Below are 27,855 nucleotides of genomic sequence, written 5' to 3'. Positions count from 1 at the left end.
AAAGCTCCCTGAGGGTAGGGACTGGGACCACAGCATCCCTAGAACCCATTAAGTGGCTGACATACAAGGGACCCCAATAATAATACCTGGTGAATGAATGAACATGGGATATAAGTTACGTTATCAAAAAAACCGCAAGGTCAGAAGCTTATCAAGGCGCACTTTGCTGGGTGTGGGAGAGTGAGTACAAAAAGCCTTGCAGCTTAGCAGACCAGGAGACAATGGTGGCTGCACAAGATACAGGGCTTTACTCCCAGATTCTGTCCATGCTGGGTTTACAAGAATGGAGTCAACCCTAAGTGCAACTCGTCACTTGAGCAGATAAAGCAAGTGTGTGCCCAGGCTGGGACCCCACATTCTGCCAACAGATGGAATAGAAGGAACAGAACAGAGTAAGATTCCTGAGTCTCAGCGAGAAAGTGAGGAAGAACGCAGAGCGGGGAAGAGAAGTGGAAGCAGGGCATGTGGGTAACTACAGTAGAGCTACCCCTTGCTGAAATCTATCAGGAGCCAGGCTCGGTGCTTAGCACTTCACAGGCACTGACCCATTTGATCCTCCCACCAAAACAGAGGTAGAAACCTTTATCATCTCCTTTTACCCATGATGAAACTGCAGCATAGCGAGATGGTATCACTTGCCCGAGTACACAGCTAGGAAGGGGCAGTGCTGTGACCCGAATCCGGGTCTGACTCCTGGGTACCCCATTCTTGAAGCCGCAGTACCTATTCTGCCTCCCAGGCCCTAACGCAGCACTGAGGGAAGAGTTCTTCATTTATCCATTTAACGAACACCTCCTGAGCATCTACTGGGTACGTGCCAAGCTCTGTGCCAGCAGCGCCCGTGCGCGGAGGAAGGGACGGGACTGGCAGGGTCGGGGGACGGAACGCAAAGTCAATCATGAGACGCTTGGAGCCGCGGGCCGGCAGGCAGAGGGAAGAGGAAGGAGGGACAAGAGCAGAGGAATGAGGGATGACGGCCGAGGGATGAGGGACGAGGGTGCGGCAGAGGGGAGGGAAGGCGCGGAGTGGGAGGAGCGAGGGCCCGGGGATGGTGTCGGCAGGCCAGGGGGCCGAGCACCCGTGGGCGACAACCGCCGCCCTCGGCGGACCGCTAGCTTCTGCCAGGCGCCCACCCTGGCGCCTCAAATTCTGTGGCATTCGGGCTCGGCCACCCGGCGCGGGCGACGCGGGGGCTGGGAAAGGGGACGAGACGGGCAGGGCGCCCCTGAGGCGCCGAGGCCAGGGAAGGGCGGCCTGAGGGAGGCGTGAGCGGCGGCGGGGAGGCCGTGAAAGGGGCGCGGGCCGGACGGCGGGGGCAGAGGGGCCGACAGCGGCGTTGCCGGACTCACCTCCCGCGGCGGCCCCTCCGGACTCGTTGGCCCGGCCCGGCCGGAGGAGGCGGGGACCAGCTCCGGGCCGCGGGGGCTGCCGGGAGCCCGTTCCCTGGGCAACCGGGCCGGCACCGCTGAGTGATGGCCGGCGGCTAGAGCGGCAGCGCCACAAGTGGCGGCTGGCCAGCTGAGCGGCACGGAAGAGACGTCAGCGCGCTTCCGGCGGGCGTGGGCTGGACTTCGGGCTCCTTCCCGGGATATCTGCGGACGCATGGCAGGTGCGTGCGACGGGTCGGATCCCCGGGGCAGGTAGGGTGTGAGAGTGCGGGCTTGGCCTGCGGGCTGGGCGGGAGGCCGGAACTCCCGGCGCGAACTGGGGTCCCTGCCTTGGCCCAGCCCATCCCGCTAGCCTTGCGCAGGCTCGGCCGTCGGCCAGGGAGCCCGTCAGTTTGGCCGCGCCTCGGGTTTTTTCACGCGTAGAACGACTTGGATGGAGCGGAGTGTTCGCAGATCCTGACCCTCATTGTTATTGTCATTGTAAACTAGCATTAGCGGAGTACATTGGGCGCCAAGCCTTGCATGCCCAGCTCCTCCCAATACCTTTCCCTGAATTACCCTCAGGATTACCCGCCACAGAGCTTTTTGCTTGTAATAAAAGCTGTCATTCAGCGAGTGCTCACTGTGTGCCAAGTAGTGTCCCAAGTGCTTTATGTGGGTCAGCTCGTTTGAGCCTCACAGGGATCTCCTGTAGTAATGCGAACAGATTGGGAGCCGCGCCTCCGAAGGGATAAGTGAGGTGTAGCCACTGTGCCTAACCTCACTCTGCTCTGTGCTGTGACTCTGATACTGGGCTCTTNTGGCCTGAGTTTCTTGAAGTTAGAACTGTGATTTTGGTTCCTAAATATGTGCTGGGTATGGAGCAGACAGAGAATTAATCCAATGGGGTCTTGCCCTCAAGGAGCCCCTACTGGAGGAAGGAAACCCTTCGAAGATTATAGTGCAGGGGGTAAGGACTATTTCTCCATTTAACACATTTTATTCAGCACCTCCTGTGTGCTGAGGTTAGGAGAGGAAACAAGACGTAGTCACTACTCAGGTGGACTTACAGTCTAGCAGGGAATTTAGACATTACACAAGCAAATATACCAGGCCAGTGAATGTCAGTGATAGCTGAAGAAGAGGTTGTTTCAGATCTAGTGCAATGCGTTCTAAACCAACCTGGGAAATCCAGGAAGATTTCCTTGTGGAAGGAGTGACTTTCTGAAAACCAAAATCAGATCATGTCAAAGCTTATTGCTTCCTTTCTACTGACTTGGAATAAATCTAAACTCTTTATCTTGGTCTGTAAGGTTCCGGTTGCTTGACTGCGCCCTCACCTATCCCCCCTCCCACCGCCATTCTATTCTAGATGGTGTGGGGTCATCAAGCACAAAGGTCAAGAAAGAATTCTTGGGATGTTGCATGGTGCAACTTAGTAAATTTATTTAAGTAGCATGGCAACCGGACCCATGGGCAGAAAGCGCTGCATTTTTGCTGTATGAAGCTGGTGGTTATATGCTTACTGGTCAAGAGGGAGGAGACACGCAGGGAGTGTTATATCATAAATGTTTCTCTGAATTTCTACTCCTTAAACTACTTTTGCAAGATTTCTCTGGTGCTTATCATTCAGTTCGATATTAACTATTGGTGAGATTTACAGGCAGTCATGAGACCCTTTAAGAATGTAGCAACCAGCACATATTTGATCCTTGTTGGAACTATGTAGGCTAACGGTCAGCCTTCCGGCCTAAAGGTGGACATTTTTCTGCTTCTATCCCTCATCATAGACACACTGGTCTTGCTTAGTTTTTCGGACTCACCAAGTTTATTCTCATATTAGGACCCTCTCATCATGCAGGTTCCAGCCTAAATGACATTTCTTCAGAGGTTCACTCTAACACAAAACCCCATTTTCTTTTCCACATGGCACTTACCACGATCTAAATTGATCATGGTCATCTGGTTGTCTATTATCCACCTCCTCTTTGGAAAGTAAATTCCATGAAAATGGTCCTGGTATGTCCCATTCAGTCACTTCATCCCCCATGCCTGGCATATTGTTGATTAGTTGTATAAGTAAAAAATGAAGGGATATTTGAATAAGCAGAGCCTTAAAGGATACTAGGAGTTAGCCAAGTGAGTGGGGACATACATGGACAGGAGAAACATTCTAGGTCAAAGTCAGAACGTGCACAGAGCCATCCCCAAGGCATAGAGAGCAAGCTGGGAGAAGCTGGAGAAGTGGTAGATGGGACTTGCATAACAGGCTGTGATTGTGGTTTATAATAAGCAAATATTTGGGGGCGCCTGGGTGGCACAGCGGTTAAGCGTCTGCCTTCGGCTCAGGGTGTGATCCCGGCGTTATGGGATCGAGCCCCACATCAGGCTCCTCTGCTATGAGCCTGCTTCTTCCTCTCCCACTCCCCCTGCTTGTGTTCCCTCTCTCGCTGGCTGTCTCTATCTCTGTCGAATAAATAAATAAAATCTTAAAAAAAAAAAAAAAGAAGTAAATATTTGGCCTTTGTCCTATCCTCGGCGGAGAGGTAAAACCCTTTAGTACTTCCGAAGTGTGAGAGTGAGCAAGGTGTCTTTTTTTATGTTGATGAAGTGACTTTTGGGAAAGCCTCTAGGTAACCTTTGGATGGGGGCTGGTTCCCAAGCACACACACCAATCATGTGATTAAAGCGTTGGAACTTTCAGTCCCACCTACCTCCCTAGTGCCCCCCCCCCGGGGGGGGGAAGAGGGACTGGAGGTCGAATCAATGCGCAGTGCCCAGTGATTTAATCAACCAAGCCTATGTAATGAACCCTCCATAAAAGCCCACAAGGATGGAATTTGGGGAGCTCCAGGTCGGTGAACTCATGGAGATTTGAGGAGAGTAGTGTGCTCGGAGAGCATGGAGACTCCATACCCCTTTCCACATACCTTGCTCTGTGCATCTCTTCCATCTGGCTGTTTCTGATAGAAGAAAAAAATATATATGTATAATATGTATTTTATATATATATTTGCTCTCCAATTAAGACCATAAATTTGTTAACTTTAAACAGGAAATTTGGGACAGGCAAGCTACGGTGAACTCTGGCAAGTTGGAAGAGACAAAGGGAAGGTCAGCTTTCCTTAGGTTTTAGGAGGAAACTGGGGAGAGTTGTAAACAAAAGTGTATTACAGAATAAAAAAAGTTGGAGTTTGTAGTGGTTTCTGCACAGTGGTTTCTCCATTGGCTGCTGGCGATGGTTAGTGCATTATTGCTGGGGCGGGGAGGGCTCTTCCTTCCTTTCCTTACAAGCAGGAGATAAAATTGCTCTGTGAAGTCTGTCCTCCCTAGGTGAGATCAGACTTCTCTTCCTTACTCCTGCTGGTTGTGCGGGCTGCAGCAAGGGTGCGTGTGTGAGCGCCCTCCTCTCCAGGGCTTCCTGACTCCATTTTAAATGAAGTTTCCTTTATTTTCACATTTCTCCCTTGTGATCAAGGTCTTTGCTCAAAAACATCACCTTATCAAGAGTCAGGTTTTCTGCATTTAGTGGCTTTGTGCCTGGGTGCCAAAAAGGACCTTTCCTGGTTGTCCCGTCCCGTCAGAGGGAAAGTGCATAACTCGAGGAGACCATTGAGGCCACGTGTGAGTGACAAGAAGGGGTAGGAGGGAGACCTCAGCACTTCCCATCTAAAATCTCTATCTTGGGACGCTTGGGTGGCTCAGTCGGTTAAGCGTCTGCCTTTGGCTCAGGTCATGATACCAGGGTCCTGGGATCGAGTCCCACATCTGGCTCTCTCCTCAGCGGGGAGCCTGCTTCTCTCTCTGCCTCTGCTGCTCCCCCTGCTTGTGCTCTCTCCTCTCTCTCTCTCTCAAATAAATAAATAAGTAAAATCTTAAAAAAAATACAGAATTAAAAATAATATGACAAATCTAGTATGATGGTTCTAAACCAGGAGCTCAAACCTGAAGGTAACCAGCTAAATAGATCAAAAGACCAGGGGTCATTAGGTGAAATTTGTTGTAATCAAGTGCTCTTGTTCCCTGATCTTGTGTAAGTGGGTTTCTATCTCTCCAGAGGTATTTATCCAAGTGCAACGGGTGGTATTTGCTACTGCACAAATACCTCCTTGTTCAGCAAGTAGATTGTCCAAAACTCCTTTATGTTTTTTATTTTTATTTTTTAGATTTTATTTATTTATTTGGGGGGGCAGAGCAGGAGGGAGGGTCAGAGAGAAGCAGGCTCCCTGCTGAGCAGGGAGCCTGACATGTCATGGGCCTCGATCCCAGGACCCTGAGATCATGACCTGAGCTCAAAGGCAGACACTTAACCGACTGAGCCATCCAGGCACCCCTGTCTAAAACTCCTTTAGCCAACAGGTCACGTGATCATCATTGGGCTGCTCTTGCTTTGGCTGTGGAATCAGCTATCTCTCCTAATGTTAGGGAGAGATTTCTGATCATGTATTCATTAGCACTTACTCCGGCCCAAGAGGAAAAGCCTCCCTACAGAGGCAAACCAGGAGTCCTATATGCCCCCTGAAGTTCCTGGTTAAGAGAGCCGTGAAGGCCTAATGGGTCAGGCCAGCAGAGGACTCTGGTTTGTTATGAAAATTAACAATAAACAATAAACATTGACTTCCGCGCGTTGCCAACTGTTTAAGCATTCCTATGCCCATGGAAAATGCTGTCCCCTGTAAACAAAAATGAAACCGGGTGGTGCACAGGGGACTCCAGCTAAGGTCTGGTTATTGACAGATTTATTAACTGTAATTTCCTGATTGGCCTTTTCAAGCCAGGGTTTGGAGGAGTTGGGATGAAATTCTGTGACAGGCCATCCCTTCATTAAGGGGTCTTTCCTAAAAACTTTGCAAAGAGGCATAAACTTGTTTGTATTTCCCTTGGATACAAGGAGACAGATCACACTTACATAAGGAAAAGAATATGGGATTGTGCAATGGCAAAGATGGAGGAATTTAACTGAGCTAGTATGGTGACGACTGGGGAAAGGCTGAAACAAGTATGGGAACCCCCATAATAGCCTAACCCGATAGGTAACATCTGTAGGCTTGTGGTGTAATCAACAGTGGCATTTGGGACTACAAAGAAATTGGTTATAGGTAAGACCAAGGGGTCTCTGACATTGCGAACAGATCAGAGCTTCTGGTGACAGGTCCAATAGTCAGAAAGCTTTCCTCCTTGTGTGGGGGATTGGAAAATGCAATTAGGGCACTGTCTTTCCAAGAGGGTGAGGGTGTCTGGGTGGCTCAGTCGGTTGGACATCCAACTCTTGGTTTTGGCTCAGGTCATGCTCTCCAGGTCATGAGATCAAACCCTGCAGGAGTCCAGTCCTGCCGGAGGCTCTTACTTCAACCTCTCTTCTTCTTCTCCTTCTCCTTCTATTTTTTTTTTTAGAGAGAGAGAACAAGTGCATGCACACAAGCAGTGGGGGAGGGAGGAGAGAATCTCAAGCAGGCTCCACACCCAGCATGGAACCCAACTCGGGCCCCTTCATGCTCTTTCTCTCTAATAGAAATAATAATAATAATAGCCAGAGCAGCTGATAGGAGTATACTACCTAATAAATTTTGGACAGAAGACCAATTTAAAATTTTTTCCCTGCTGGGTGCCTGGGTGGCTCAGTCAGTTAAATGTCTACCTTCAGCTCAGGTCATGATCCCAGGGTCCTGGAATCGAATCCTGCATCAGGCTCCTTGCTCAGCGGGGAGTCTGCTTCTCCCTCTCCCTCTGTCTCTTCCCCTGCCCCCAGCTTGTTCTCTCCCCCCCTTCCCTCTCTCAAATAAATAAAATCTTTAGAAAATAAAAAAATAAAAAAATAAGTAAAATAAAATAAAATTAATTTCTCCCTGTTAAAAGTAGGAAGCCACATTGTTTCCATAACATTACAAAATTGTGAGCCACTCCTAAGGCATATGTGCTGGTAGCGTAAATGTCGGCATTTATGCCCTTGGCGAGCGTGCCCACCGTGTGGGGGTGTACAGCTCAGCTTGTTGGGGTGAGGTGGCCAAAGGTAAAGGTATCACTCATTCCTTCAGAGGGAGTTGCAAGTGCATATCCAGCACAACATTCACCATTTCCACCTCTTAAATAAAAACCATCCGAGAACCATGAGAAGTCAGCGTCATCCGAGGCTGTAAGTCATCGCGGAGGGAGTCAGGAGGGATCTGAGTCAGGCATGAGCAGGGAGGTGACTGCAGCAAGGCGTTCTGGGAGGAGTAGTTAGGAAGAGGATTTCGTAGGAGGAAGACGACTGGCTGGAGTGTGGTGGGTGTTCAGGAGGACCTCTACTGCACAGGGCACGGGGATGGCTACAGGGGTCCCAGGACTGTCTCCTCGCTGCCCTTAGCCGAAAGGGTGGTGGCAGGAATGGCTCTGAGGCAAGGTCCCTGGTGCCACATGGTGTGTTGTTGGCTGTAATGCCCTATGGGGTCGATGGTAATCCCGGTGTTTGGGGTGAGTAACCTCAGGGAATTCCCTACCTTTTCATATATAAATGGGAAAAAGGGAAGTTGCTAATTGGGATGGCCAAGGGCAGGGGGATTTATTAAGGTTTTTTTTTTTTTTTAAGGTTTTATTTATTTGTTTGAGAGAGAGAGAGCATGAGTGGGGGGCAGAGGGAGAAGCAGACCCCCTGCTGCACAGGGAGTCTGCTTCAGGGCTCTATTCCAGGACCCTGAGATCATGACCTGAGTGGAAGTCAGATGCGTAACCAGCTGAGCCACCCAGGAGCCCCTCATCCTGGTCCTTTTAACTAGAAGATCCGCCCAGTAATGAACACAGAGTTCAAGGCTACCCAAGTAGATTCAGTGTTTAAAGGAAGACCAGAATTTTCTTTAAAAACAATTTGGAGGAGCACCTGGGTGGCTCAGTTGGTTAAGCATCCAACTTTTGATTTTGGCTCTGGTCACGATCTCAGGGTCATGAGATCAAGCCCTGCATCGGGTTTGTGCTGAGCGTGGAGCCTGCTTAAGATTCTTTCTCTCTCTCTTAAACAAACAAACAAACAAACAATACAAACAATAATTAGGAGCCAACTATAATAATCATGCACGGGTTCGTCGGGCTTCTGGGTACAAGCCTGAATCTTAGTACGTTCAACAGGCTGTGGGAAAGCTCTAGGAATTGCCTGGTAAAGTCATTTAGCACCTGCAGGAGCTCGATCATATAGCAAGTCAGGGGATAGTACCCCATCTGTGGTTCTAGAGCTCTCTCCATGTAGCCGGCGTGCAGGAGTGCACGAGCACCTGGCTCTGGGGTCCCAAACACACCAGGCTTGGCCACTCACCGCTGACAAAATCCACAGGCAGAGAGGTGAGTGGTGGGGGCACAAGAAAGGAGTTTATTTCAGTGAGGCCGACACCGGGAGGACAGGGGACTAGCTTCTCAAAGACCATCTCCAAAATGCTGAAGATACTTCTAGGTTTATAGAAGGAGAATATGGGACGAAGGTGGGTGGGTGCGTGCAGGGGGCAGCAAAGGTCTGGTCTCGGGGGGGTCAGTCACGAGGGAGGGGTCTTGCTGGTTCAGCGCAGCCCTTGTTGCTTGAGGGGGCAGTTTTGGTTCCCCTCATGGGATGCTTTGCCAGTTGGCTCTTTTGCCTGAGTTAAGAGATAAGCTAAAAAGAAGAACTTAGTCATTTAGGAAGTACTGACTGAGACCAGGATGGAGGCCTTTGACGTCTTCTCTCACCAGGATTATCCGAGTGGCAGAGTTCATCCAGTGCTGGGATGGGCCCTCGACAGCAAGCATGTGCAATAGCGGATGTGAATCTGAGAAACCCAGTTGATAAGTTTGAATCACCATCTTAAATTACTCAGCAAATCTGAGACTCCCAAATCTCACTTTGGGAAAGTCTTTGACTATAGCTCCTAATTCACCTGTAGTCCAGGGCACCCAAGAAATCAGGGTTTGGCATTGGGATCCTCAGAGGGTCTGACTTTAATGGGACAGGTTTTAATGGTTTGGGGAAAGGAAGGGAAGGTTGTTCAGAGAGAGGATCGAATGAGGAAGTGCAGGGTATAAAGGAAGTGGGGCCCTGCGGGAGGGAAAGGGGAAGGTGGTGGTGGGCTTTGCGTAAGATGGCAGTTGTGCGCCCTGAGACCAAGAGGACAGGAGGGGAGCAAGAGGCCTCAGATTTTTGTCTTCTTCTGATTGTTTGTTGCTTGATTAATTTGGGGATCAGTATTTGATAAAGAGGTGACTTGAGAGTCCTGAATCTGTTTAGAAACTTCCAGGTACCCATTAAATTGGGCATCCCATGGAGTCTGTTTAATTTTAGAGTCAGAGCTTTCTAATTAGGTTCTGAGGAAAGTTTGGGGGGGTCGAGAGTTCCCCATAATGGCCATTGAAGTTTACTCATCTCTGGTTAAGTTGGTCCATTTAGTCAAAATGTGTTCCCACCAACAGTTCACGAGGATTCCTTTTTCTCCACATCCTCATCAACGCCTGTTATTTCTTGTCTTCTCTTTCATTTTTTTAAATTTTTTATTTATTTGAGAGAGAGAAAGAAAGAGAGCAAGCATGAGCAGGGGAAGGGGCAGAGGGAAAGGGAGAAGCAGACTCTCCACTGAGCAGGGAGCCAGATGTGGGGCTCGATCCCAGGACCCTGGGATCATGACCTGAGCCAAAGGCAGACGCTTAACTGACTGAGCCACCTCGGCGCCCCTCTTGTCTTTTTCCATACTAGCCATTCTGACAAGTGTGAGGTGATATCTCATTGTGGTTTTTAATGTAGGAAAGACGTTAGGGTTGGAAGCCAATGGCCAAGAAAGAATTCTTGAAACATCTTTGGTGCAAAAAAGTGGTTTTATTAAAGCACAGGGACAGGACCCATGGGCAGAAAGTTGCACAGGGGTCGTGAGGAGTGGCCCATTATATACTTTCAAGTTGGGAGGGGGTTTGGGAGAGCATAAGTCTAAAGAATTTTGGAAGCAAGGTTTCCAGGACCTCGAGGGGGCTAGCTGTTGTTGGGAAAACGTCATTTATTACCGTCTAATAAAACCTTAGTCCTGAGACCCTTCAGATGTATACCGGTGGGCCATATGCTTGGGGGCTGATTGCCAACATGTATCTCGGGTTTAGAGATAAAAAAAATTTCTGCAGGAATTTTTATTTAAAGTAGACTTACAGGATCCTCAGGGGAGGGGGTCAGGCTAAGGTTGCCTTTTGCCCTTAGCGAGGTGTTAGCATTGAGGCAGCTGAGTTCCTGGAGGAATGTCACTCGGCCTATTTTAAGGGCTTGTCAATGGGTCGTAAGTAGTAAGGAAATTCAATAATTTTTCTTTTGCTTCTGTTTCCCACATCAGTTTTGATTGGCATTTCCCTGATGACCGGTGATGTTGAGCATCTCTTCCTGTGTCTGTTGGCCATCTGTTTGTCCTCTTTGGAAAAATGTCTATTCAGGTCCTCTGTCCATTTTTTGATTGGATTATTGTTTTTTTGGTGTTAGATTGCATAAGTTCTTTATAAGTCAGTCAGAGAAAAATAAATACCATATGATTCCATGCATATGTGTAATTTAAGAAGCAACAAAAAAGGAACAAAAAAGACTTAACTATAGAGAACACATCGATGGTTATGGGGGGAGGTGGGGGAACAGGTGATGAGGGTGAAGGAACACTTGTGATGAGCACTGGCCACGTATGGAAGTGTTGAATCACTATGTTGAACACCTGAAACCAATATAACACTGTGTGCTACTATCCTTGAATACAAATAAATAAGTAAATAATAATGCACATGAGGAGGGACCATAGCTTTTTAAAAAATATCTTTTATTTATTCCTTTTAAAGATTTATTTATTTGAGAGAGGGAGAGAGAAGGAGAGCACGAGAAGGGGGAGGGGCAGAGGGAGAAGCAGACTCCCTCTGAGTGGGGAGCCCGAAGCGGGACTCAATCCTGGGACCCTGGGATCATGACCTGAACCAAAGGCAGACGCCTAACCGACTGACCCACCCAGGTGCCCCAGGACCATAGCTTTTTTTTTTTTTTTTTTTAAAGATTTTATTTATTCATTTGACAGAGATAAAGACAGCCAGCGAGAGAGGGACCACAGCAGGGGGAGTGGGAGAGGAAGAAGCAGGCTCCTAGCAGAGGAGCCTGATGTGGGGCTCGATCCCATAACGCCGGGATCACGCCCTGAGCCAAAGGCAGACGCTTAACCGCTGTGCCACCCAGGCGCCCCCAGGACCATAGCTTTTAAACATAAAACCAGATGGGGTCCCAGAAGGAAGACCCTCCTGAGAGAGTGTAGAGAATCAAAATCCCATTACTCAAAATCTGAGGTTCAGAAAATAAGCGAGTACTTTAAACAGATCCTGAGTAAAGTCGGGCGCTCCACCAAAGGGAGGGCTCAAAATCTGAGAGAGTCTCCAAAGGGGTGAGCACAAAGGCTTCACGAGGACACCTTGCTCAGGCCTGAGGGTCGTCGTCCCCTGGAGTCCTCTCCTTCGGATCCCACTCTGACCACCAAGTAATGTCAACTTTAAACAGAGCAAAGAGGGGCACCTGGGTGGCTCAGTCGGTTAAGCATCTGCCTTCGGCTCAGGTCATGATCCCAGGTTCCTGGGATCGAGTCCCGTATCAGGCTCTCTGCTCAGCAGGGAGCCTGCTTCTCCCTCTCCCTCTGCTGCTCCCCCTGCTTGTGCTCTCTTGCTTGCTCTCTCTCAAATAAATAAATAAAATCTTTTTAAAAAATAAACAGAACAAAGAACATCTCTAAGTAAAAAAATGAGTTTGGGGCGCCTGGGTGGCTCAGTTGGTTAAGCATCTGCCTTCGGCTCAGGTCATGATCCCAGGTTCCTGGGATCGAGTCCCGTATCAGGCTCTCTGCTCAGCAGGGAGCCTGCTTCTCCCTCTCCCTCTGCTGCTCCCCCTGCTTGTGCTCTCTTCTTGCTCTCTCTCAAATAAATAAATAAAATCTTTTTAAAAAATAAACAGAACAAAGAACATCTCCAAGTAAAAAAATGAGTTTAGGGGCGCCTGGGTGGCTCAGTTGGTTAAGCGTCTGCCTTCAGCTCAGGTCATGATCCCGGGTCCTGGGATCGAGCCCGGCACTGGGCTCCCTGCCTAGCGGGAAGCCTACTTCTCCCTCTCCCACTCCGCCTGCTTGTGTTCCCTCTCTTGCTGTCTCTCTGTCAAATAAATGAATAAAATCTTTTTAAAAAATGAGTTTATTCAGGAATCACAGAGGCATTGCAATTCAGGACAATTTGCTATGATGAATGGCAGGCAAGTCGGAAGAGACAAAGGGAAGGTCAACTTTGATTAGGTTTTAAGGGGAAGTGGGGAGGTGTTGAACACATGTTCTGTGGAGAAGAACAAGAGTTTGAGGTTGTAGTGGTTTCTCATCGGCTGCAAGTGGTGGTTGGTGCATCGTCGCTGTAGCGGGGAACGCTCTTCTTTTTCTTAAAAGCAGGAAATGAAATTCCTACATGAAAAATGTCCTCCCGTGTCATAATAATTCTTATCCTCCTCCTTCCTGCGGACTGTGCAGGCCGCAGCAAGTCATGTGTGCGTGAGAGCTGCCCTTTCAGCTCCATTTTAAATGAGGTTCCTTTTATTTATTTTCAGAAATTTCATAATCATTATGTTTCTTTGACTCCCTATCAGCAAACACTGTTGGAAGTACAACGCCCAGAAAACCTGTCTTATCTGTCAGCGCGAGAAAAATTAAGGACAATGCAGCTGATTGGCATAATTTAATCCTGAAATGGGAAACCCTCAACGACACAGGTTTTGCTACTGCGAATAGTATTGCCAACCTGAAAATCAGGTTATGGTAAGTACGTATAGAGTTCCTCGTGCTCTAAGCCCTGCACCCGCAGTGATCAGGCGTAAGCCTCCTGGGGGTCTTAGCGTGGAAATGGTAGTCTTTATCCTCATGCGTAAATTACATTATATTGAGAAGAAGAGCAAGTGGTAAAATGATGTGTACAAGTATAAACTGTATATGTCCATTTTAAATACAAAATTATGCTACCTATTGTTCATGGTTATGTCTGTATATAGAATTAGAAAAATGGACTGGAAGGACACGGGCCCAGTCGTAAAGCTTGCACCTTTAGGATGGGTACAGTAGGACTTCGATTTCACAACGTTGTACTTTGTTTCTGTGCTGTTGGCATTGATAGAGCTTTTTCTTTAGTCTCCCTCCGTGTTCCTGGCCTACAGCTCCTAAACCCTTCTGACTTCCCAATGGATAAGAGCACGAGGAGCGTCCTCTGCTCTGATATTTGGTCTTTTGTCCCCAGAATGATCTAGGTGAACGGAGGGTCCTGTTATTCATACCATGTCCCTTCCAGCCACCCCTGAGTTCATGCTAAGGAGGTGACTTCTGGAAAGCCCCATGGGAACCAAGCAGGGGATTAGAGACCGTGCACTTTCAGCTCCCCCCCTCACCCCACCTCTCAGGGAGGGGAGAGGGGCTGGAGGTTGAATCAGTCACCAATGGCCAATGACTTAATCAATCATACCTACATAATGAAGCCTCTATAAAAACCCAAAAGGATGGGGTTTGGAGAGCTTCTGGTTTGGTGAACAATAACACCTCTCCCTGCTGGAAGTGTGGCCCCAAACTGCACAGGGACCCAATCCCCTGTGCTCAGGACCCTTCCACACCTTGCCCTACGTACCTCTTCATCTGGCTGTTCCTTCGTATCCTTTCATATCCTTTCTAATAAACCAGCGATCTGGTAAGTTAACCATTTTCCTCAGTTCTGCGAGCTGCTCCAGCAAATCCTTCAAATCCAGGAGGGCAGCTCGTGGGAACCTCTTATTCACAGCCCGTTGGTCAGAAGCACAGCCAACACCTTGGACTTGCAGGTAGTGTCTGGAGTTGAGCGGGGCAGTCCTGTGGGGCCGAACATTGACCTGTGGGATCGGAGGCTGTCTCTGGTAGGTAGTGTCTGCGTGGAGTTGACGTGTGGGACACCCTGCTGCTGGCCACACTGTGAGATTTGCTTGGTGTGGAGAAACCCACTTCCTACCTTTGGTGACCGGGTGTCTGAAGTAAGGTGGGGGATGGAGAGTATTTTTCCTTAGCAATTTCTTTTTTTAAGGTGTTTTAATTATTTATTTATTTGAAAGAGAGAGAGAGAGAGCACAAGCTGGGGGAGGGATTGAGAGAGGGAGAAGCAGACTCCCTGCTGAGCTGGGAGCCCGACGTGGGGCTCAATCCCAGGACCCCAGGGTTATGACCTGAGCCAAAAGCAGATGCTTAACTGACTGAGCCACCCAGGTACCCCCCCGCCCCCTACCCTTAGCAATTTCTTTAAAAAAGACAAAGGAGTCCTGAGAAAACCTGTTAGCGGTTGCCAATTCTGATTGGAAGGTTCGCTTCATTATTCTTCACACTTTCCTGTAGGTATAGTTTCTTATTCTCAAAGTTACCATTCTGTGTTCCTATGTCATTGTCCATAAGCCAGAGTCGAGAGTGTCCACTGCTGCCTCCGGTTCTGGCCTGTTCCCGCCGCACATCACGTGCCACTGGCCCTCTGCTGCCTCTCCCTGCCGAGGCCCGTTCAGCAAGAGACAGTTCTTCGCCTGCCTGCATAAGGAGCTCTCTGATACTGTCTGTTCTCTTTTTATGTTCAGTTTTTCCCTAACATGTGACCACGCTAGATTAATTTCATGCCCCACAGGCCACAGGCTTTGCTTACCGCACAATTCCCGGACGGTGAACTCTGGGGAAATGGTCACGTCTCGTTCATCTTTGTATGCCCAGCACGGAGCCCCAGACCAAGGACGCTACGGGGCTGCCTCCAGCTGACCCCCTCTGGTGCAGAGCTGGTGGACGTGTTCATTGTGCTTGTAAATAATAAGCAATCATATGTTACAACTACACGAAGTAACACCTGGGCCAAATGCCTGACACCGTTGTGTGGAAATTGCTCTTTCTAGGGTCTTCCATAATGAACTTTGTTCCCACTCTTTTCCATTTTGTCCAGCAGTGAAGATGAGACAGAGTTACAGGGCAGCAGCCCAGCTTCCAGGGAAGGTGCAGACAAGACGCTTCCAGAATATAGCAAGGAGCTAGAGATGCTGTGCGAGGAGCTGCAGACCACCTTCGATGCTTTGGTGAGATCCGGAGCCCCTGGCCACCTGTGCTCGCAGTCACTGAACCCCGGGGATGTACTTGGGACTTTCTCGGCACTCAGCAGGTGTCGACACTGTGGGAGACACTCTCCCCCAGACACTTGCCTTTTCCTCCTCAGCCTCCTCCACTTGCCCCCTAAATCTCGATGCTCCCCAGGATGCTGTCCTAGACCTTTGTTCTTTCTGCCCCCTGTGATGTCTGGGTCCATCTCACCCCCTCTGAGGGCTCCACGTAGTAAATATTTTGGGCTTTGTGGCACCTACCGTGCCTTGTCACCATGCGGCTCCACCGTGTAGCAAGCCAGCGATGATACAGAAGTGAATGGCATCATCGCTGGGGTGCAGGAGTGGACGAGCACCTGGCTCTGGGGTCCCAAACACACCAGGCCAAGGCCGCTCACCACTGACAAAATCCACAGGCAGAGAGGTGAGTGGTGGGGACACGAGAAAGGAGTTTATTTCAGTGAGGCTGACATTGGGAGGACAGTGGACTAGCGTCTCAAAGACCATATCCAAAGTGCTGGAAAGATGTGCAGGTTTACGTAAGGAGAATGTGGGATGAATCTTGGTGGGTACGTGCAGGTGGGCGGTAAAAGGTCGATCGTGGTCGTCGGGGGAGTCACGCAGGGTCTTGCTGGCCCCGGGGCAGTTGTCGTTGCTTGAGGGGGTAGTTCTGGTTCCTGTCACGGGATGTCCAAATGGATGTAGTTCAGGTTTCTGTCAGCGTGGCTGTGTTCCAATAAAACTTTATTTATGGACACTGAAATTTTAATATCATGTAATTTTCATGTGCTGTAGAATATTCTTTTTACATTTTCTTTGAACCATTTCAGAAGGTGAAACCTAGTCTGAGCTGCTGGACCATACCAACATAGCGTGTGGGCTGGATTTGGCCTGTGGGCCCTGGTCTAGCACACGAGAGATGTTCTCAATGTCTAATGAACTAATGACCTGGTTGCAGTACTCACTGCACCTGCCACCAAACATAGACTTAGCTCCTCATCTCTTTGCTGGGCACATACTCGAACTTGGGTAGCTAAAACTTACCCATGAACATAGAAAATCTTTACCTTTTAACCTTTTCTGATGGAAATGTTTCTGATATTTAATATGATTTCTTGTCTGTTAAACAGACTATGTGAGGTGTAATTGTATTTCTTCAAGATACCACTTGTTCAAATTTAGGATTCCAGCTATGTTAAAGCTGACTATTGGTTTAAAAGAATTTTCCAGGAAAGAAACACTACCCTTTTTTTTTTTTTTAAAGTAGGCTCCATGCCCAGCGTTGAGCCCAATGCAGGGCCTGACCTCACAACCATGAGATCAAGACCTGAGCTGAGATCAAGAGTCAGATGCTTAACTGACTGAGCCACCCAGGTGCCCCAACCTACCCTTTACAACATCACATTAACTGTAAGATGCATTGTGGTTTCAGAAACACTAAAATGAGAAAATAAGTGGTTGAGGACATATTAGTAATTTGGCCTTTTCTTTATGATCGAAATCAGTACTGTCTTTGGGATATTTAGAGTGCCTATGGGGCTAAATAGCAAACAGTCTCCTCTAAATAAGCGATAAGGTTTTTGTAATCATCCTGTCTGTTTTGTGCTCTGCCTTCCCTTTGTCTTGGGGTTGTGCTGTGGTGAGAAGCATTTGCGCTCCGTGTGCTGCTCGAGCAGGTAACAAGACAGGTGTCAGCGACTTCGAGTTGACCCCCATACACAGGAAAGAAGGAGAATAAAGGGTGTGGGCCATGTGAGATCCGCTTTCTTCATTTGTCTCCACGTTCGTGACTGTGTCTCTGGCAGGCAAGGTCTGGACACGGAGCTCCTGGCCAGCAGGGAGTGGACACGGGCCAAAGAAGCGACTAAAATTGACAAATCTAAGTTATGGAAAACTGCCCAGTTGTTTTGTTTTCTTTTTCCCAAATTAACCCATTTGATCATGGCAAATATTTTTGTTTTGGGCACTTGTGTGACACAGTTGGTTAAGCAACCAACTCTTGGTTTTGGCTCAGGTCATGATCTCAGGGTCGTGAGATCAAGCCCCATGTCCAGCTCCACGCTCAGGGTGGAGTCTGCTTAAGATTCTCTATCTCCCTCTGCCTCTCCCCCATGTGCGTTCTCTCCCTCCCTCTCTCTCCCCCCCCAATAAATAAATAAATCTTTTAAAAATATATACTTTTGTTTGAACAAAAAAGCAGGTGCACATATTTTCCTAAAAGAAAAGAAACCGGGTGGCTGAGTTCCAGTATTAAAATAATTTGAATAGCCAGAAGCTAACACACGCAGAGCTCAGCGCACTGCTCCCCAGCCCTCGCTGCCTCGCTGTGCGTGGTTCTGACGGGCCTCCACCTCCCGTCAGGGCCTCTTCATCCTTTGCTGCCTTCCAGGGTAAAGCCTGTCACAGAATCTCAAAGCTCTGTTAGAATGAGAAACATTTTCAACACATACTCATGTGACTTTTATAAAATGTAAGAAAGTCTGAAAGGATTTTGTTTCTAAATGTCACTTGGCTCTGGGTAGCTCACACGTTCTCATTTGTAACTGTGGACGTAGGCCCATCAGGGAAAAGTTTCAGAGGGTAGGCTGACGGGGAAGAGGGGGTGTGCATTTCATTTCAGGCACGCCAGGAGTGATTGATTGGTTTTGCATGTCTGTCCTAGGTTCTCCCCATTCTTAAGTGGCAGGCTGGTACCCTGGGACTCCTTCCTCAGCCCCACTGACCTGCACTGAGGAGGGACAGCGTGGGAAGATGTTAGCAGGGAGAGTCAAAGTCCAGAAAACCCAGCCAGCAGGCTTGATGGACTGAGCAGCAGCAGAGGAAACGTGGGGCACCTGTCCTTGGTCCCTCTGACCCAGAGCACAGGCCCAGGGTGAGGTAGGCCGGGGAAAGTAGCCGCTGGATTGTAGGTGACCGTATGCTCTGGTCAGCAGAGTTCCCAAGATCTTCAGATAAAGCCTGGGCTGTGTCGATGACAGCCAACAAAATGATGGCCCCACCCATCAACACAGACAGCGTGGGGACCTGAGGGGGACAGGCCTTGTCAGAGGGAAGTAATTAGAGGAACTGGAGGTTTAGCTCAGAAAAGGGGGAACCAGTAGGCAAAACAGCCGCCATCACAGCCAAAAGGCTGTCCCAAGAACAGGAAATGGTCCACTGGTTTTCTGAGGCCTCTGAGGGGACAAGGGAGGCCGCTGGTACTGGCAGAAACTTTGGCTCCCACCAGAGAACACTGTGGCAAGTCCTGTCCGGAGCTGGAAGGAGCTCCCAGAGAGCTGGTGTGGCCCATGGCAGGAAATGTGCCCCCAAAAGGCTGGATGATTACCCGGTGGGTTTATCACAAAGATCACGGAGGAATTAACTCCTGTGGGACTGCATCGGTGTACACACGTTTCATCCATTCTTGGGGCTACCTCACGATTTGTATTAATCCCATCCTGTTATTTACTTAACATTTTTCTGTCATACAATTAAAATCACGTTATACACACATTAGCTGAATATTGCTTCCCTGCCAAAAGTCTTTGAGCCTGGGGCTGACTCCCTTTTTCCTAAGAAGGGAAGTTTCATTTCTTTCAAAGGCACGTATGAGTGGGAGGGAGAGGCACATGGGCCCGAGGCTAGTAACCCGAGTTGGAAGACAGCACGAATCGTGTGGCACAGGGTTTCTAATGCCACGGCCCAGTGGCTCTGGGAAGATGCAGGTGCCCTGGTCTCTACGGTCTCCCCAAGCCACTGTATCCTGCTCCAGTGAATTTATTCTCTGCATATTTTATGAACACTTGAGTTTTTAGGATAGTGTCTGATACACAGGAAGGTTGAGCGGGTAGCACGGAGAGTGCGCGTAAACTATCCCCAGCCTGCACCCCATTTCAGACATTACTGTCCTATGTATCACAAACACGTATGCCACGTTTGTCGTAATTTGTGGGCCAGTATTGATATGCTGCTATTGAAAGAAGGCTGTAGTCTAGTCACATTTCCTTCCTTTCTCCCTCATGCCCTCTCTCCACCCCAGACCCCACAGTGAATGTAGTCATCATGTCTGCTCAGGCTCCTCGTGGCCACCACAGCCTCACAGACATCCCTTTTTTTTTTATAACAGTGACAGTTTTGAGGATGGGTCAGGCATTTTGCAGCTGTCCCTCACTTGGGCTCTGTCTGATGACTTTCTCATGATTTGGCCGGGCTTGTGGGTTTTTCGGGGGAGGCCGCAGAGACGAGGTCTCATCACATCCTGTCAAAGGCGTGGACTGTGACCACGCCGTATCACTCTGGGTGTTGACCTTGACCACCTGGCTGGACCTGACCTTGACCTGTTGTCAGGTTTCTCTGTAAAAGGTACTCTTTTCCCGCTGTCCGCACAGCCCGTGCTGGAGGAGTGGGAAGTCCTGTCCCACCGCCTTGAGGGCGGAGTGTGTGCCGAGCTTATGTCTGTCTTCCCCCACCCGTGCGTTACTGGGCCGTGCATTGCTGGCAGCGCGGACTCCTGGCTGTGTGTTCCCCACTTCGGGTTGTATATAATCCAGTACCGCTGTATTTTGTTCCTCCAATTGTTCCTGCTTTGGCCATTATGAGCTCCGTTGGCTCCTATGTCCCTTGGACATGCTTCCATCAGTGTGAGTTTTGCTTTTGGGTTTTTTTTAACACTTCCTTACTTTCTAGCATTACAAGATGTTCTAGGCCCATCCTGTGTATTTCCTGCCTCGGATCAGCCATTTCTCCAAGGAGCCTTGGTTACTCTTACTGGAGGATGGTTTTAGAAACCAAGATCTGGGTGCCAGCCGTCAGGCACTGAAATCCTCTGCTCCAAAGAATTTATTCTTTGTTGAAGTGGTTTGGAAACAAGTTCTCATTCTATGTTCAAAACCAAAAGTTGATGTTATAAGGCTTTTCATATTATCATTTTCTTGTTTTCCAGCTTTTAGAGAGAATGGTTTCCCAGACTTGGCTTTAAGTGTCTCTAATGAACTTGACCTTGGCAGGGGGCTTTGGGGCACCTCTTTCCCCAACCTGGATGAACATTTTGCAGTTTGGTCTGGGGAGGAGGCATACTGAGGGTGAGCTGGGAGTGTGGGCCGCCATTCATCCCCTGTGGGTTCAGGGCTGCCCACTGGGCATAACCTTGGGCTCTGCTGATGAGGAAGTTGTACTTGGCACCGCAGGCCTGTGTCAGGCCTCCAGGATTTTCCTTGTTCTACTGATCATTTATAAGGTTTTCTTTGAATTAGGTGGCAGGACGCAGAGAACATGGGATGGCATGCTGAGAGACGTAGGGTCAGGAAGCATGGTGTGGGGTACTGGCTTTGACCTTCCCTAGATCAGCAGCCCTGAGAATTGGCCCGGCTGTATTACAGAAATGCTGAGTCCTACCTCTTGGGGTTGGGCCAAGTGAAACATCGAACCGAAAAAGATTGGGGAAAGGAGTGTAGTCCCTTAAAAATCAATGTTAGCTAACCTTGGTGCACACCACATCTGGCATAATTGGAAAGTGGCTGAAGGACCGAGTGTAAGGAATTCAGATTTTGACAGTTTATAGATCTCTCTTTAACCCCCGTGTGCATGGGTTAAGTATACGTAGGGGTTAGAAATGTCTTAATGGGTCTGTGCTGCTTAAATCTGAAATCTTACTTGGCCCCTTTATTTAACAAACCCTCTATAGCTCCAACTAGGTACCTCAGGAGTACTTAGTCCTTCTCACCGCCACGGAAGCACTTCGTCGGAGCGGGCCGTGCTGGCTCCTCTCCGCAGTGGGCATGGTGCCGTGTGCCCTGCAGGGTTCGCGGGCCTCCCGCAGAGCTCACCCTACCCTGAGGCGTCGTCACCTCCGTTCTCCCCACGTCCTGTGTGAAGTGTGGAGGGCTGCCTTTCATGACTACCGTTTTACAGACAAGGAAACCGAGCCTCAAGGTTTCAGCAAACTCAGAGGCAGCTAGTAAATTTTTATTAAAGTTAGCAATGAACTCATTTAATACCCTTCCTCCTCTCATTCCGTAAAAGCAGAGCCTGCCTTGCGATTGCTCCAGGTCTGTGGGGCTAAGAAATTAGTGCCTTCGGAAATCTTAGGGAAGCTGGACTCAGCAAGCTTTCTCTTTCCAGCCCTGGAAACCCAGGGGTTATTTCTGAGGTAATGCAAATGAATGAGATCGTAGCCACTGTCTGCCTCTGTCTCCCTGGAAATGCACTGCGTGTGGAGGGAACAGTGTTGGTATTGGACTTCCGGTCTCAACAGACTTCTCCCTCTTAGCTTCGAAACCCTACAGTTACTGAATCTGAGACTGGAGTGGATTTCCAATAAGGTTCTCATATTCCCAATTAATATCTTTTTAGGCCAAAATACAGATGAAAATGGAAAAGCTGTCCTCGACCACCAAGGGGGTTTGTGAGCTAGAGAACTACCGTTGTGCGGACGGGAGGCCTCGGCCTCCCCTGTTTCACACGTGGCCCACAACCCATTTCTGTGAGTAGTTCTCTCTGCATCGATTCTCAGGAGTAGAAATTATGAGAGCATTTGCGTTCTTTAGATCTGGTAGTTGAAGAAGCTGACAGGCTTTGAAATTCAATTCGTGAGGATCCATTGGAAGGGAAGGGGATTGAGAGGCATCTTAAAATGGGCCTTTCTTCTTGGCTCTAATAATCAGCAAAGAATATTAAATGTAATTTGAGACACAGGAAGCAAGGTGCCCTTATTATCCTTTAAAACCAAGTGGTCGGGGCGCCCAGCTGGCTCAGTCCATAGAGCCAGCAGCTCTCGATCTTGGGGTCGTGAGTTTCAGCCCCACGTTGGGCATGGAGCTTACTTAATAAAAAAAATAAATTACCTTAAAAAAAAAATGGGTAGAGTGAATTCCACCTCCTCTGCAGAGGCAGAATTTTTTTTCTTTTTCAGAAAGATAGGTTTTGGTGCAGCGGGGTGGCTCAGGCGGTTAAACATCTGACTCTGATTTCAGCTCAGATCTCGATCTCAGGGTTATGAGTTCAAGCCCGGAATTGAAAAAGAAAGATAAACTGAGGTCATTTCAGCCAAGCCCTCAGAAGAAGAGTACTGGGCACATGGAATCCATTTACTTAAGTAAGTTCTACAAGATCAGGATTACCTTTTTTTTTTTTTTAAGATTTATTTATTTTAGAGAGAAAGCGAGCATGCACGTGAGAGCAGGGGGAGGAGCAGAGGGAGAGAGAGAGAAGCAAACTCCCTGCTGACTCCAGAGCCTGACATCGAGCCCCTGAGATCGTGACCTCAGCTGAAATCAAGAGTTGGATGCTTAACCGGCTGAGCCACCCGGGCGCCCCTCAGTTACCTTTAGCTCTGTTAGTTCAAAAGAAGGGCCTAGCTATTTGATGCCAATTTGAGACCTCACTTTTAAATAAGGAAGAAAAGGGTAAAGCCATTTGATGGAATGTGTTACTGGAATATTGTCGGTTTGAGGTGACTCTACTGTTTATAATCATCTCGGGACTGAAGAGTTGAGCGGAGAAGGCTGTACTTACTTATTAATTTCAAGACACTGTCATGCCGTCTAATCCGGCTGATCTGCACGAGCCAGAGTGATCCATACCACCTGGTCCTTCTTCAGCCGCGCTATGGCTGAGTCCAGTTGTCATGGAGCGCTTCAGGGTGGCGCCCCACCGCAGGCAGGAGCGGCTCTGTGAATTCGTGCTACTAAAGGGAGACGTCTGTTGCAGATGAGGTCTCCCGCAAGCTGTCCGACATGTACCGGAAGGAGCTTCTCCTGAAGCGCACGGTCACGGAGGAGCTTGCACACGCCGCAGACCGCGACCTCGCCCTGAGCTACTTGTCCATGTGGCTGCACCAGCCCTATGTGGAGACCGACAGCAAGCTGCTGCTGGAAAGTATGCTGCTCGAAACGGGGCACCGGGCATTTTGACCTCCCGGCACAGCCTCACCTGAGCCCCCAGGCTCTGGACCACTGGCTACCTCTGTGGCTCCCATGGTGGACTGTCTCATGTAAGACTCAGCGCTGCGGCGTGGCCACCCACTGACCTGAGTGTCTTCCAGACTGGATCACTTCAGCAGCTCCCCGTGGCCTCTCCAGACACCGTGCTGGTGGGAGCCGTCCGCCGCACAGCGTCACCTGCACCTGTTGTGAACCTGTCACCCCAGAGGACTTCTACATGAAATAAAGGAGTTCCTCAACAGAATGATGGAGTGATCTTGTTTTTGTAAATTAGCTGTATTTATATAACACTTATGTAGAAAACGCCTGGTTTTGTATTTTTACTTTATACCTATCTATTACTTAAATATTTATGATACCACATTAGTTTTGTAATTACAACGAATGTTTAGAATACCAGAGTTAACTGAATAATGAAGACTGGCATCATGAAAACTACCCACAAACACGGCCTGTATCTGCAGACTGAGATGTGACAGGCCACGTGATTGTTCAGGCACAAGTGCTAGATCTGACAACATTTGCAACCAAATCCTGGGGGCTCTAGCCTGCCATTTGCTTCCCAGAGACAGAAATGTAAGGAACTTCATGCTACAGCATGACTGGGACACGGGACACGGGACATCGCTTCATCTGACTGAAGCTCAGCGTCCCAGAAACAGGGGAAGAGAGAAACTATTCCAATAAAGACTGTGCGCGACAGGGATTCGGTTCGGGGGAAAGTGAGCCTACCTCGCTGTGCAGACTGACACCTCAAAAGCACCGAAAGGCAGCATTTCTTAGTATCTCCTTCCTCTGTCCCCGTGGCACTTAACTGATATCTAACTCCCGTAAAAGCTGCCCTCAGACGTGTCGCAGCCAGGAAGCCACGTGGTTAGCATGTGGCAGAAAGGGTGTTGTGCTCCAGGCCGCCCTGCCCGGCTGGCTGTTGTCATGAGCCAGAGGAGGTGGACGGGGCAGGCCCCCAGGTCCACTGGCAGTTTTATGTTTCGGGTGTACTTAAAAAATAAGTGCTCTTCAGGGCGCCCGGCTGGCTCAGTCTGTGAGTGTGACTCTTGATCTCCGGGTTTTAAGTTCAGGACCCACGTTGGGTGTAGAGCTTACTTTAAAAAAAAAAAAAGTGAACGACTTAATACCGTGAGCAGGCCTTTCTAGGACATTCCATGGGTTCTTGACGCCTCAACCCAGACACTCAAGTGGCCCAGGGGAGCTAATGGAAAGGGGTGATATTGCAAAGGACAAACAGACACAAAAGAGCTAAGTGACAAATTATCCGGTGGCATTGGTCCAGAGATCCCTCATGAAATGGAAGAGGCATCAGATTAAAGGGTGACCCCTTTGGTGGCTGAATTTGCTGAGTTCTGTGCTCACGAGGCAACAGTGAAATCTCCAGAGAGCAGACAGTCTTTTTTTTTTTTTTTTATATAATGATTTTTTATTATATTATGTTAGTCACCATACAGTACATCCCCGGTTTTCGATGTACCCCCCCTTTCTTTATCCCTTTCTTCCCCTACTGATCATTCTAGTTCTTATGTTCCATAGATGAGAGAAATCATATGATAGTTGTCTTTCTCTGCTTGACTTATTTCACTAAGCATTATCTCCTCCAGTGCCGTCCATGTTGTAGCAAATGTTGAGAACTCATTCTTTCTGATTGCTGAGTAATATTCCATTGTATATATGGACCACAACTTCTTAATCCAGTCATCTGTTGCAGGGCATCTCGGCTCCTTCCACGATTTAGCTATTGTGGACATTGCTGCTATGAACATTGGGGTGCATATGGCCCTTCTCTTCACTACGAGCAGACAGACTTCTAAACCTAGGAGACGGTTCCCACGGTTCTCCACCTTTGGGTATCTTGCCAAAATAGACAGCCAAGGAGTATGCAGAGGGCAAGTCCATAAAAACAGAACAGGACTGGGGAAGAGCTTCAGGATGAATTCACGATAAGCACATCCCATTAAAGCTAAAAGAAGAGGGGAAACAAACATTCTCCAGGAAACACAAAAGCGTATACAAAAGCATCAAAGTAGTCCCCACATACCGCCCGGCTCAGCTCTGGATAACATTTACATGTGGTAAATAACGTGACCCAAAAGTTGATCAGCCATCCGTGCTGTTCACCAGATATTCCTAGAGTCCTGCCTTTGTGGCCCATGAAAGCCTGCCCTCCTGGTTCCCTTGCTGCTGGGGCAGACCACGTGGCAGGTGCTGGCCACGGAAGGACAGCCGTCTCCTCCATTCCCTCCGTCTGGGTGGTCCCCCGGCAGGGTCTGAGACGTGGCCGCCCCGCTGGGTCCCCGGCCCAGCTGTGATGAGGCAGCACCGTCCTGCCAGCCTGTGAGGGGCGCGTTGCATGAGCAGGAGACCTGCACCTCTGTTGTTCGAAGCTGTTCTAGAGCTGTTACTCCTGCCTCTCCAGACCGACCCACAGCAGTTTTAACCGTTCTGGGAGAAGGGGTTTGGCAGAGACCACTGGCGGTCCTTCAGTGTTTCTTCTTGGCTTCGTTTGAGTTTTAGCTGGCGCATGGCTACCGGTTTAGTAGGGTTCAGAACCTTCTTTGCCGCCAGCTGTGGCCACGTGACTGAGATGTGTGGGAGAACTTTGGTTCTCCAAAGTTATGTGTGCCCGTCCTGCTCCCCACGTGAAGGCAGACGGAGTGGACACGTGAGGGTGATGAGCCTCCTAAGGCCTCTGGGAAAGCCCCCCCCCAAGGGGTGAGGAAGCCCCCTGGTCTGGGCCACCTCTGGAGCAAAGCCACTCAAGTTCCCGAGTGCCTTCCGGCTCACGTTTTCACTTGGGAGGTGCTGTCGTCTCCCTAAGTCCCCGCCAGATTCACGTGTTGAAACCCTAACCCCCGGAGGAGGTGATAAATGACAGGGTGGCCTGTGGGAGGTGCTCCGGCCATGAGGGCGCAGCCCCACGCGTGGGATCCGTGCGCCTATGAAAGAGGCTCCAGAGGCTCCCGCGCCGGCGGGGACACAGGGAGCCCTCACCCGGCCGTGCTGGCGCCACGAGCTCCAGCCTCCGGCGTCCGGCACTACTGTGCCTGAGCTTCCCGGTCTGAGCCGTTTCCTTCCAGCGGAACGGACGGACGGAGACGGAGACGAGGGAGAAACAATGCCAGCTTGCTCAAGTCGCTGACCCCGCCGCCTGTGGCGGCGGCCCGCTGATAGCCGAGCAGGGGAAGGTCGGCAGGAGTGCCTGGGAGGCGGTGATGGGGGGGGCACGGGTGCCTCCAGCGTCCGCGAGCCAGCGCGTGATGCCTAAGCCTAGAACATCGAGACGCGACGGTACGAGCCTGCTGCCTGACGACCTCGACTGAAATGCCAAAGAGCCAGCGACCAGAGCTGGAGGCGGCCACCGCGGGAGGAGGTTGGAGGAAAACGGCGAGACGACGATGTGCTGTGATGGAGGCGTCAGCTCACACGACGCCCGCGAGCCTGGCGCCGCGGGTCCGAGCAGCAAATCGACACGGAGAGAACAGGAAGGGGAGGGGCTGCTTTCTCTTTAAAAAATAAGTCTCAGAGAACTGGCACTTTAAACTCCATGCATGTATAATTTTGTTAGAAACAAAAAACAAATGGCAGAAAAGCAAGCAAGCCGCCAAGCGAACGCAACCCCAAGGCGGTTCTCTCCGGGAGGAACCACAGCTCCCGCGGTCGGAGTCCGCAGCACAGCCGCACGCTCAGCGACGAGCAGTGGTCATCCCTCACCTGGAGCGTTAAATCCTGACTTCATACCAACCTGTGATACAGGGACGCTCGTTGGGGGAGCCGGGAGGCGTGCAAGCCGTGTCCCGGGTCTCACGGTGCCATCGGACACGAATAAATCGAGAAAGCTGTGAGACGGCCATAACTTGGGACACACGGAGGTTAAATCACCAAGAGGGAGAAAGTGCTCGCCTTGGCCGAGGGGCTGAGGGGCAGAGGGCTGAGGTCGGGCCACCTGTGCTTGGCACAGGCCTTCCGGTGGCTTTTGGCATTTCAAACTATGTGCTTATTATTCCCTAGATGAAAATAGACATTATTCTTTAAAATGTAGGCCTCAGAGGACATTAAAAACAGGCTCCCCCTTGGCCTTGCTTCTGGTTCAGCGCTCCCCACTTCCGTGACCACTGGGGAGGCCAACGTGGATGAGCCTGACTGGGGTGGGGGGTATGAGGTGGGGGCCGCAGCTGCAGGGCCCTAGTGCTTTCCAGAAAACATAGAAAAAAAAGGGACTTTCTTTCGTTGTATTTAGTAATGGCAATAGTTGGACGTGGTGACAGGGAAGATGACGAATGCTGAAAACCTATGTCCTCACTGGGGTCCACACCAGCCACCCCCTGGGAGTCACTTGGGTGGTGTGTCCCTGGGTGTGTGATCTGATGCCTCTTCACTCCTGCCCCTAATCTGTGTATCTCAAATTATAAGCACCATGTATACAAGGAAAACTCTTCACAAGAAAAGAAAATTTCTGTTT

General features: G+C 49.6%; 1 protein-coding gene across 3 annotated transcripts in view; it reads left to right on the top strand.

Annotated features, from left to right (window-relative positions):
- Nucleotides 1-23,625, top strand: part of LOC103656775 (cyclin dependent kinase 2 interacting protein) — a 24,918-nt gene extending 1,293 nt beyond the window's left edge. Inside the window, exons 1-5 of one of the 3 annotated variants that reach the window (XM_040641421.1) lie at nucleotides 1,453-1,609; nucleotides 12,979-13,147; nucleotides 15,318-15,444; nucleotides 21,796-21,925; nucleotides 23,152-23,625. In XM_040641421.1, coding sequence (XP_040497355.1) covers nucleotides 1,603-1,609; nucleotides 12,979-13,147; nucleotides 15,318-15,444; nucleotides 21,796-21,925; nucleotides 23,152-23,354 — 636 coding nt within the window. In that variant the 5' untranslated portion in view covers nucleotides 1,453-1,602 and the 3' untranslated portion in view covers nucleotides 23,355-23,625. Of the gene's footprint in view, nucleotides 1-1,452; nucleotides 1,610-12,978; nucleotides 13,148-15,314; nucleotides 15,445-21,795; nucleotides 21,926-23,151 lie in introns of those variants that run through there. The other 2 variants (XM_040641419.1, XM_040641420.1) reach the window with 2 other exon arrangements.
- Nucleotides 23,626-27,855: the final 4,230 nt, after the last annotated feature.

This window comes from Ursus maritimus, unplaced genomic scaffold, assembly GCF_017311325.1.
Source record: "Ursus maritimus isolate PB19 unplaced genomic scaffold, ASM1731132v1 scaffold_25, whole genome shotgun sequence".
NCBI classification, from domain to species: Eukaryota; Metazoa; Chordata; class Mammalia; order Carnivora; family Ursidae; genus Ursus; species Ursus maritimus.
The sequence above is the reverse complement of the archived record's forward strand: the minus strand, read 5'-3'. Positions and strand labels throughout refer to the sequence as shown.